The sequence below is a fragment of the Maniola jurtina genome, chromosome 20 (genome assembly GCF_905333055.1).
Source record: "Maniola jurtina chromosome 20, ilManJurt1.1, whole genome shotgun sequence".
Lineage (NCBI taxonomy): Eukaryota > Metazoa > Arthropoda > Insecta > Lepidoptera > Nymphalidae > Maniola > Maniola jurtina.
The window spans coordinates 13,111,600-13,124,206 of NC_060048.1; the positions used below are offsets into that span (position 1 = coordinate 13,111,600).

The 12,607-nt window shown below is 41.5% G+C and overlaps 1 protein-coding gene across 1 annotated transcript; it reads left to right on the forward strand.

The window, feature by feature from the left end:
* The first annotated feature begins 564 nt into the window (after positions 1 to 564).
* LOC123875887 (circumsporozoite protein-like) lies at positions 565 to 2,404 on the forward strand. The gene is made up of 3 exons (XM_045921953.1): positions 565 to 761; positions 911 to 2,042; positions 2,240 to 2,404. The coding sequence occupies exons 1-3, from the start codon at positions 565 to 567 to the stop codon at positions 2,402 to 2,404; spliced, it is 1,494 nt and encodes a 497-aa protein (XP_045777909.1).
* The last annotated feature ends 10,203 nt before the right edge of the window (positions 2,405 to 12,607 follow it).

Sequence of the window (12,607 nt, forward strand, 5' to 3'; positions counted from 1 at the left end):
GGTGGATTTACAAAATATATGCATTCAAAAAGGTATACTGACTTACTGGCGTATTATTATTATTCTACAAATGAATTCTATGAGGATTTTGCATATAGATAACGTAGACAAAGGGTTTTCAGAAATGAAACCGTGCTAACTAGTATCATCATCATTAACCCCCCTGTAACAATGAGAACCATTAGGCTATAGTCTACCACGCTGGCCAAGTGCACATTGGCAGCTTCATACCTTTGAGAAAATTAGGCGAGCTCTCAGGCATGCAAGTTTTTCTTCACCGTAATTAGTTTACTAATAGTAATTAGTAATCATTTGTTTTAACAAGTGATTACTAATTTCTTGAAGCTCATAATATTCCAGTTATATGTGCGTTTGAAACCCCCGACCTCTCCGACTTAGACCACTGCTACGTTACTCCGAATATTGTTTATTTAAACTTATATTACTTCTGATCGAATCGCAGTCTAGCCAGGAGATAAATTATTTTATAAACGTGCATGCAAAGAATTATGTAAGCAAAATACACATAGGTACACTACGTGATAGGGCGAGATGGCAATCGGAATGGGGGCGCCCGCGCACCCGCACAACCCCCGCGCTAACCCCGTGCGGCATAGGTCGGGTGATCACCCGCACAACCCCCGCGCTAACCCCGTGCGGCATAGGTCGGGTGATCACCCGCACAACCCCCGCGCTAACCCCGTGCGGCATAGGTCGGGTGATCACCCGCACAACCCCCGCGCTAACCCCGTGCGGCATAGGTCAGGTGATCACCCGCACAACCCCCGCGCTAACCCCGTGCGGCATAGGTCGGGTGATCACCCGACCCGCACAACCCCCGCGCTAACCCCGTGCGGGATAGGTCGGGTGATCACCCGCACAACCCCCGCGCTAACCCCGTGCGGCATAGGTCGGGTGATCACCCGCACAACCCCCGCGCTAACCCCGTGCGGCATAGGTCGGGTGATCACCCGCACAACCCCCGCGCTAACCCCGTGCGGCATAGGTCGGGTGATCACCCGCACAACCCCCGCGCTAACCCCGTGCGGCATAGGTCGGGTGATCACCCGCACAACCCCCGCGCTAACCCCGTGCGGCATAGGTCGGGTGATCACCCGCACAACCCCCGCGCTAACCCCGTGCGGCATAGGTCGGGTGATCACCCGCACAACCCCCGCGCTAACCCCGTGCGGCATAGGTCGGGTGATCACCCGCACAACCCCCGCGCTAACCCCGTGCGGCATAGGTCGGGTGATCACCCGCACAACCCCCGCGCTAACCCCGTGCGGCATAGGTCGGGTGATCACCCGCACAACCCCCGCGCTAACCCCGTGCGGCATAGGTCGGGTGATCACCCGCACAACCCCCGCGCTAACCCCGTGCGGCATAGGTCGGGTGATCACCCGCACAACCCCCGCGCTAACCCCGTGCGGCATAGGTCGGGTGATCACCCGCACAACCCCCGCGCTAACCCCGTGCGGCATAGGTCGGGTGATCACCCGCACAACCCCCGCGCTAAGCCCGTGCGGCATAGGTCGGGTGATCACCCGCACAACCCCCGCGCTAACCCCGTGCGGCATAGGTCGGGTGATCACCCGCACAACCCGCGCGCTAACCCCGTGCGGCATAAGTCGGGTGATCACCCGCACAACCCCCGCGCTAACCCCGTGCGGCATAGGTCGGGTGATCACCCGCACAACCCCCGCGCTAACCCCGTGCGGCATAGGTCGGGTGATCACCCGCACAACCCCCGCGCTCACCCCGTGCGGCATAAGTCGGGTGATCACCCGCACAACCCCCGCGCTAACCCCGTGCGGCATAGGTCGGGTGATCACCCGCACAACCCCCGCGCTAACCCCGTGCGGCATAGGTCGGGTGATCACCCGCACAACCCCCGCGCTAACCCCGTGCGGCATAGGTCGGGTGATCACCCGCACAACCCCCGCGCTAACCCCGTGCGGGATAGGTCGGGTGATCACGGGGCGTCCCCCTACCTCTTACGCCGATTGCCATCTCGACTTGTCGCGTACTATTCCTTCAATGTAATTCACTATTTCTATTCACTATTCCTTCACTGTAATAGCCGGATGAAACGGAAGTCCAGTACGACAGTAGATAATTTTATAATTACTTTGTAAAATACTAGGTACACTTACTTATATTAAGTGCGCAATTATGTTTAAAAGATTATCTGTACAAAAGATTTCACTTGTAAGTATTTGAGCAGATATGTTTTCAGGTTGTGCTACATTTATCACGCTGGCTCGCGATATATCGCGGCGTGGCGAGCTGCCAGCTCGTGGAGTGGAGGAGGCATTACTGGATGCTCGACTGCCTGATATCATACGTGCCACCGCACAGCAGTCGGCGATACCTGCCACTTGCCCACTGCTTGACCAGGTAATTGATATGTGCGTAGATTGAGGTAGTTTTTAGGGTTCCGTATCTCAAAACGAAAAACGGAACCCTTATAGAATCACTTTGATGTCTGTCTGTCTGTCCGCCCGTCCGTCCATCCGTACGTTGTGTCTGTTCCCGTTAACCTAGAATCATGAAATTTGGGAGGTACGTAGGTCTTATAGCACAAGTAAAGCAAAAAATCCGAAAACCGTGAATTTGTGGTTACATCAGAAAAAAAAATGTGTGTGTTCATGAATAAATAATTAGAATTTTCAATATTTAATATAAGATAACTATGTACATACATACAAACATACATTGTACATTCTAAAACAGGTTTATAATTATTTTTATGCATAACAGTTTTTGATTTATCGTGCAAAATGACGAAAAAAATACTCAAGTACGGAACCCTCGGTGCGCGAGTATGACTCTTACTTAGCTGGTTTTTAATCCAAGACGCTAGGATGACATCCACCATCGACACTTCGCTCATCAAAATTAGATAAAAGTGGATCAAAAGTAGATTTGCCACGTTCGTAATATTATTAGGTCCTTGGTAGCGTACATTTCGTAGCATTTCGTAATGCAGCGTAGCACACCGTAGCACATCGTAGCACGCCGTAGCGCTCAGACAAATGAAAGCAAAAGGTTTGCGAAAGCCACTTTTAAATTTCGTGCTATGTGCCAAAAATTCGGCTAATAACCATTGCACGGAGATTTCCAGAGAAAGGAAAGCAAATGTTAACATAAAACATTTTCTTTCCGAATTTTATGATTGAATAGACTCACAACTGGTTCAAGAGCCGGTATCATCAAGTTATTGATTGAATTTGAGCACGAATTTTTTTTGCGGTCTACGATTTTGAGTATACTCAAACTTTAATACCTGAAAAAGCTTTCGTGAAGAATATATTTCATGTAAAATGCTCTATATAGAATGAAAATATTATTTTATTTTATTTATAAACGTAAAAAGTGCTAGAAGTTTCTCCCAGCAACGAATACGTTGGCTGCAGTCGTTTTGTGTAATCGTACAAGTACTTGGGAGTTCGGGATTATTCGTGCGTGTTCGTATGTTTTCGCACGAGTTAAATTCATACCTATAATCATGAATCTTGGTTATAATATGTCAATTTTAAATCAGGTAGTTTAGACTAAATCTCAGGAAACCACCACGGAGTCACAGGCGATGGGCTTATATTAGCTCAGGTAGAGGCTTCATTATAAGGCATTCCGACCCAGATTTTTCACTTGATTCATTTGATGAATCAAAAGTACCTGCTCGTAACAGTTTATTTAAATAAAAATATTTCTATTCTATTCAATAAGAATAGTGTTTGTTTTTCTGAGTCTCTGCATTTTAATACTTTATTTTTATTTTTATAAATAATATTTTTGGTTTTATTGGTAATTTTACTATAAATTGTATGTCTTCTGTTAGTGGCACTGGATCCAGTTAGTTGACTGTCTTCCTTTCTTTTTCGTTTTTTCTCCTAACTGTGGCACAACATCGCAATCACTAAGTGGGTCTACAATACAGCAATAATATGTTTTTCATCCTTGTTGTGTAGTTTAAATTAATTGTAACCTGTTGATTGTCCATATAAAAAAATCACAAACGAACGGCTTTTATAACGCACCTCATCAAACTCCCTGCGCGCACTGCAGCTGCGGAGTCAACAATATCAGATGTGTTTGATGCGCGACATTTTTCCCGACAGTCACAATATCGGGCGACAGGGAGCGTAGGATTTATTGGCCCGTTTGCATATTTGCGCAGCGTGGCGCGGCGCGCCCTCCGACAAATACATAGTTTACGATCGGTGACGAATTCTTTGCAAACTATTATTTTTGCATTTATTTAGGAATCCCGTGGGGATTTTGATTTTCCGGGATAAAAAGTAAGTTATGTCACTCTCAGCTTTTAACTGTATTCATGCAAAAAATTACGTCGATCCGTTGCTCCGTTGCGGCGTGATTGAAGCACAAACCAATAAACCAACAGTACCAACGTACCAACGTATTTTTAATACGGTTGATATTTTTTTTTATTACTGTAAGTATAGGCTTTTGTTTTTTGTTTTATATTTTTTTATATGTTTGCCCTTGATTATAATCTCTATATATAATCTAAAATATAAAAAATAGAACGGCCCGCGATATGAGCTATAGATATATCAGATGCCAATCTAATAAATGCCTAGGAAGAGGGTCTGTGATTTAGCGCACAGCGCAAGGGTCATCATTAGGGATAAAAAGGTGTCCCATAAATATTTTTTCACCTTTGTTATCTTTGTGATATATGGACACTGCAAGCTGGACCTTTTATTTTGATCTGTTGCCTTCATATATAGAAAGTGCCCTATATTTTATATTTGGTAACAACAGCTATTATTACATCATATGATCATACTATTGGACCAAAAGCCCATGAGAGCCAGAGCTTCGTCATTTTATAAAAGCTGAAAGTTTCTCTGAGTATTGTCACAGGTATTGTCCCCAACACAGAGAGGTACAATAAGCGACTGTGAAGTTTGGATCATGTTGACTTTGGCAGATAACAGGTAACAAAGGTGTAAAAAATCTTACGTCAAAGTATAAAGTGTAATTTTTTTATTTTTATTCGCAACAGTATTAGAAATCACGCCACGCATTGCCAGACATTTAGTATCGCGGCAACCTCTTGCCAGATACTCTTACACTTTAAAGGGGTCTGACAGGGGGTTTAAACTATAAGGGACCCAAGAGTCGTAAAAAGTCTTCATTTATGTAAGTACGCGTATGTGATGGCTGAATTTTGTACGGCCGTATAATATGTAATATAATATGAATGGCGTTAATTTGCGTGAAGTAATTTGTAAAGACATTCATGACTTTACTTTTGCCTTTTTTGTACAGGAACCTAGAACTATCTTTATCACTTCAATCACTTGGTAGTCGGCTCTTGGTAGCTAGCAGCGGCCGAAGCCTTCCACCTCTTTACAGATTTCCTCTCATGCGGACTAATTCCCTTGATTCCGTGTAATAAAGTAAAGGCGCGGTGCGGGCGATAATTCGATAGAAACTTCGCCGGCCGCCCGAAGTTCTGATCCTATTATAAGTTTTAATATTATTTTAAAAGTTAGGCGAATATTATATTCGGGAGTAATATACAGCGAGCGTTATTGCTGTATTATCTAAACATATTAAAGGCAAACGTCACTGACTGACTGATATATCAAGGCACATGCATGCATATATGCATATATTTAGCATGCAGATAGTTATTCTATTATTTCCCCCCCCCCCCCACAAACGTTTTGGTCTCATTAGATTCAGTACACTTAGGTACCTAAATCTAGGCTCGTACCTACGTTGTTTTTTATTGGTTGGTGACTCAAAATAGTTAACGCCCACTGAGATTTTTGCCTCTGTCTTGTGTAGGATTACTTCACTGGGCCTAATATTGTTATGAAGGCATAATATGGATTGTAATTATAGTCTGAAATAAAATGCTTTATTATTGTCACACAAACAAACGGTAAAACTATACCTAACCTCCCAGGTCGATGCCACCTGCGACCTACCTCATGTGATATTCTGACGCTGCGTCATGTAGGGACGCAATCCGTTCTGTTTATCCCGACTCGCTCCACGTCATATAATATTTAGTGGACCAATTTCATGTAGAGTGTTAGTACACGCGAGCATTCGTTATAAATCCCCGCTAAAACCACTAAAGTTAATTAGTTTTTACTAGGTTTGCGGTATCACGCTCCTTCAAACGTTATTTTTTTAATGGAAGTTTCGTATTTTTTATTTTTGTGGCTATTTTAATTTTTAGTTTTATTTACCGACTTCAAAAGGAGGAGGTTCTCAATTCGTCAGAATCATTTTAGAGTTCCGTACATCAAAAGGAAAACGGAACCCTTATTCGTCTTAACGGATCACTTTGTTGTCTGTCTGTCTGTCCGTCCGTCGTGTCTTCCTGTTGACCTAGAATCAGGAGAAATTTGGCAGGTAGGTAGGTACAGCACAAGTACAGGAAAAAATCTGTAAACCGCGAATTTGTGGTTACATCATTAAAAAAATAATTAAATGTGTTTCAATTTGCAAAGTAAGATAACTATACCAAGTGGGGTATCATATGAAAGGGCTTTACCTGGACATTCTAAAACAGATTTTATTTATTTTTATGCATAATAGTTTTTTATTTATAGTGTAAAATGTCTAAAAAAATACCGGAGTATGGAACCTTAGGTGCGCGAGTCTGATTCCCACTTGGTTGGTTTTTTAATAAGTAGTTTGTGTTGATTCACAACGTACTCGGTCTAGCGTAGGAATGTCCAAGTTGAAGGAGGAGCTGAAATTGTTCAACTTGTTCGAGCTGTACCGAAGTGGGAACAGTACAACGTAGCCTTAAATAGCTCAGAGAATGTTCCTAGTTATCGGAGTTGCTACTGTTATCGGAGTTGCTACTTACAGTAAGGAGCCGGTGCGAGCCGGCAGCTGTGCTGTGCAGTTAGCGCGCGCACAATGAGCTGCTCCAACTGGCTACTTAGCTGTTGTGGACCAAAGTTTTTACTTGTTACTTGTTTTAGTGGACGCAATTGCACAATAGGTAACGCCTAACGCAAACGACCGATTTGTTATAGTCTGGTCTACAAAAGTCGGCGAAACGAAGAATAACGAAGTTTAAGTACCCATACAAGAGATAGTGTGAAAGAGGCAAATTCAAATTCAAATCATTTATTCAAATTGGACATTGTACACTTTTTGATTTTCAATCCGGAGTCTGGTAGAGCGAAGTAGTGAAGGTTCCAAACGCGCTCGGTCCGAGAAGAGCTCATAGTAAACTCTTTTTACTATCAAGTATTAGATATCAAAAACTTATTAGAACTCCCAATACTATAAACTTGATGCTGTGAAAGTAAGTAAATACACTAATCTTGTCGTTTCTATGTCGGTCAACTGGCGAATCTTTTTAACCGCATATTAAAATTTATGTAGCACAAAACTAAGTCTGTTCGATAAGTTATTTATATACGAGCAATTATTATTAGTTGTTTGTTGAATCTGGGATCAAGTTTTAGATTCACCCTCGGTTTCTGAAAGCCACAATGTTATTGTTGATTGTTGCTTGTATTTAGTCAGGCGTGTGAGTCGGGTGTCACCGCTTGTCTCATTAGAGCTAACTACAGACATCAAGCATTCATTAGAGCGCGGTCTAGCGGTTGCTACGGCGCGGTGGTGTCGCTCTCGGTCTAGACGGAATTAATAATATAATCCCTCGACTGTTACTTTGGATCCCGCCTTGTTAGCGTCAGGGTCGCAACACGTCTGAACCTTCTTGATTTCTTACTTCATTAATGTAGTAAGAAATCAGGAAAATGTACCTCATTGGTTGAATGAATACAGATAGAGTACAATCCATACCTATTAATATTATAAATCAAACTCAAATAAATAAATAATTTATTCAAAGTAGGTAGGTACTATTGTACTCCTTTTGATGGTCCAAATTGTTAGATTTGTAAGAGGATGGTTAGGTGATAATTACGTAAACTTGAAACTAAGGCTACGAAATGCACGAGTGTGTCTGTCCGTCTGCTAGCTTTTCACAGTCCATCCGGTTAACCGATTTTGACGTTTGTCACTTTTGTCCTGGAAAATCAAAGAGCTCCCGCGGGATTAAAAAAACCTAAATCCACCTGGATGAAGTCGCGGGCATCATCTATTTGGTACAGTGGTAGCTTATATCCCGGGGATGGAAAAAGGCTACTTTTTATTCCGTAAAATCGAGGAGTTCCCGCGGGATTTTTAAGCAAACTAATTACATGCGCATGAAGTCGCGAGTATCATTTAGTATTTTATATACTTAGGTACCTACGTAAGAATCCGCGCTTCAGTCTGTCACGAAAAGGGTAAATGGTAATAAAATGAAATTAGCTAACTTTCTGAATTACTTTACCGGATAAATTCTTGATAAGATCGATTTTCAAAGGTCCGAATTTAGATTTTACCTTTCTTCCACGTCGGTCCCAGTGATTCTCTCTATCATCTGATAGATCTGATAATTATTATAATGTAATCAAACGAAGGAAAATTTAAGATAGTAGTCGCTTTATGTTTCAAATTTTGACGTCAAAAGTGATAAGAAAAAAGGCCCAGACTATAAATAGCATACTAGAGCGAATGAGATTAAAAAATGACATCTCATATCGTTGCAATAAAAAAAAAAGTTACTATTTACGGAGAACATGGTACAACGAAATTATAGCGCTGTAAGAAATACAAAACACGGTCGCTAAATTAAAATACATGTACAGACTCGAGAGGAAACGGGTAACATAATTTCCTCCTCTCGTACTGTATTTCACGAACTGGAAATTATTTAACAATTTGGAATTTTCCAGTAAAGTTTATTTTATAGTGCGCATTTAGAAACCACGTGTTCGCTGCCTAGTACCCGTGCCGCCGGCCTGGCGCGGTGCCCGCGAAATCAAATGTTGAATATTTTAAAATACATTCGCAGGTGAGTTGAAAGTTCTACACCTGAAATTTCGTAAATTGTAGGTACGTTCTTTTATTGTAGTATCATTTTCCAGACTTTCTTTTGGCCTCGTTTTTTGTTATGCAGTGAGAACTTGTATTATGAAACTCTCATCATTTTCGAATGTAAAATGTTAAGTCAGCGCTTTGTTGTAGTTATTTTATTTAAATATTGACTCTTCGGTTGAAATCTATAGAGCGCACTTTGAATTTGCCCAGACTAAAGATTGAGTTAAATCGAGACAGATTTATGTGAGAGATGTACATGTGTCTCGTTTTAACTTTGTCTTAAGTCTAAGCAAAGTCAAAGTGCGGTCTATAGATATCACTCTTACTGTGTTACTGATACTCTGTTACCTCTACTATACAGGGACTGTTAGTCAGTGTATAGGTATGATGAATACTTAGTCAAATCAGCGACTTTTTACCAAACGTCAAAACGCTCGCTTAGTAAGGGAGCTTGTATGAAATATACACATGTGACGTCATACACATTTGACGTAATTTTACGTACTTTTTTAGTCTAAAATGATAAGCAAAGTTAAAACTCGCAGCGAATGCAGATTTTTAGAATTTTGGAAAGCCCTCTATTTAATAATAATTACTAAGAAAGAATTTATTTTTGACCCGGGCATCATCCTCATTATTGGAGTACTTAGTAACATCAAAAGAAGCTGCATCTTGTCTCCTCTTTATCTTGTGTAGATGTGCGTTGCACTTTATAATAATGAAAATAAAAAACCGGCCAAGTGCGAGTCAGACCCGCGCATTGAGGGTGCGGTATTGGAGTATTTTTTTGATATTGCTCGATAAATCAATTATTATGCGTAAACATAAATAGAAATCTGTTTTAGAACGTACGCCATTTCATATGATACCCCACTTGGTATAGTTATCTTACTTTGAAAATTGACATACATATATTTTTTTTTGTGGTGTAACCACAAATTCTCGGTTTTCGGATTTTTCCTTTAGTTGTGCAACAAGACCTCCTACCTGCCAAATTTCATGAGTATAGGTATATGTTTTCTTGACAGACACGACAGACGGACTGACAGACAACAAAGTGATCCTACAAGGGTTCCGTTTTTCCTTTTTGAGGTACGGAACCTTAAAAATGAGGTTTATCGTTCTGTAGGTAGGTGTTTAACTGGATATAGGTACATAGATTATAGGAACGTATCAATTATAAATTTGACGAGGGATCGGAAGCTAATCCGCTTTAAGCTTTAAACGGGATTGTGTCCCTTCGGCTGGATGTAAGCCAATTACACAAGTATGCATACATCGTGCCTACTGCCTACCTACCCCACTGTGTGCGAGCAACGCTTAGGATTTATTTTAAGCCAGTTATTCCGTCAGCTGCGAATAGTTTCGTATTTTAACGTTGTAACACCATTTTCAACTACAGCTTTCATGATCATGATCAACCTATCGCCGGCCCACTACTGAGCACAGGTCTCCTCTCAGAACGAGAAGGGCTTAGACTTTAGACCGGAGTGCGCCACGCCGCGCTGGTCAAGTGCGGATCGGTAGATGTCAGCCATCTTTGAAAACACAGACGTGCATAGGTTTCCACATGATATTTTCCTTCACCGTTAAAGCTAGTGATATTTAATTGCTCAAAAAGTACATGATTTGAAAGTTAGAGATCCGGGATCGAACTCCCGACCTTATCAGTAAATTTAAAAAGATAGGCTTATTCTGTGTATGTATCAAAGGAAAAGAATAACGTCATATGTCTAAGGAACACCATTTTAAAAATTCCCACATTCAGAGAGTCTTGATAAAAAGAGGCTGAATAATTCTCTCGTTACGTGCTTCATTTGCATTTATTTGTTGGGAAGGGCGCTGTAGGCTTGCGAGGAAGGTTTCGGTAGGTAACGCGTGGAGGGACGATTATCTGTGTAATGGCCGCCGGAACTGTCGGCTGGCGCCGTAAAGCCTCTCTTTGCCCTTTATTGCTGATTGGAAGTTACTCTAACCCGAGGGCCACAGCTTTTGTCTAGCCACGAGAGTGAAGCGGCGCGAATTGCTACTCTAGGTCATGCTCCTCTACGGGCACGCTACATAGTTCGAGAAACCGATAGACGCTGGGGTTCTAAGGTGCTAGAGTAGCGAACTCGCACCACACCCACCAGGTGAAGACATCCACTAGGTGGATAGACGGCATCTAATGAGTCTCAAGGAGCCATCGCTGGGTTCAGGTGGTGCAAGATTGTGGCGTGTGGAAGGCCTATGGTCAGCCGTAGACTCTCTCAGTTGATAATGATAATCAATGAAGGAAAGAAATAACGACATACTATGCTTGTTTGAAAGAGAAAAACAGTTAAATAGTGTATATTTATTGCTGTTTAAAATAAATAAGCGATTGTTTGCTACATTTCACGGATAGAGAAAAATTTACTTTCCGTGAAAAATCAGTTGTGAAATATAAACGCTTTTGATCTTGATCATAATCCCTAGTTAAATTAATGTAGCAAACGATCGTAAGAGCGAAAATTGAAAAATCATTTTCCGTGAAAAACTGCCTGAAATCATTTTGAAGAAAAATAAAAAATCATTTCACTAAATGAAAATGATTTAAAAGTATCATGTTCATCTCTAATAGTCACTTATTAGTTAGAAAAGGCCGTGGCCCGAGGATAAGCAAGGCACTGGAAACTACCAATACGAATGTCCTATTTGAGGAGCGCAGTAGGAACGCTGGCTGGTTGTAAAATGCCCCATTTGAGTAACCTTGCGTCGTTAAGCGACTGATGTTCGACCATCGGAGCGTTTAACCTTCCACGTAAAAACGACGGGTTACATTCAGAAGATCCAAACGGAATTCTAAGTTAAGTTATAGAAATGCTTTGATGGTTAAAGAAAATATCACGATTTAATCTTGGATTAGATCTTGGATTTGAGGATTTGAATCTTGGATTGGATTGAACTAGGCCGAAGGATCGATAATCCAAGATCATCAAGCTAATCGTGGTAGTACCCATTACTTACATTATAATGTATTATGTTGAACCGCGAAATAAGTCTAAATTCATTAGTTTAAAGTGTATGAAACCTGCCAATTCGCACTTGACGGCGCGGTGGACAGTGGCCAACCCTTCTTATTCTGAGAGGAAACTCGTCCTCAGTAGTGAGTCGGCGATGATAATGATGATGACATAAGAATGACTTTTTACCCAAATGTTATATAGCATGGCTTTTAGCTAGGATTTCTGAAACTCTGTCACACCATTTCTTTAAATGGTTTGGTAATTATCAGCACTTTCACAGACTTTGTCAGATCAGATCAGATGTCAGAACTTGACAGATCTTGTCAGTCTATCAAGGGGTCAATTTGATAAAACCCTCTCTTCGCGATGGGGCGATGGGGGGTTAAGAATAAATAGTAAAGAATTTCTATAGATATTTACTTAGTTGATAGTTTTGTGTAGTGAACCGATCACTTTCATATAGTTCACAATCTCAAAGAATTGGTCTCAAAGGAAAATTGCTTTATATCTCTTTCTGTTTTCAATTAGAGATAACTTTGTTGAAGAAAACTTCGATAAAGTTGTGGCCGGCTTACATTATGCCAGAAGTTTTCCAGTAGGTAAAATAATATAAACATTGTTTGGCCTTTATTCCTATCTCACCTGGTGGTAACACGTGACGATGCAGTCTAAGATGG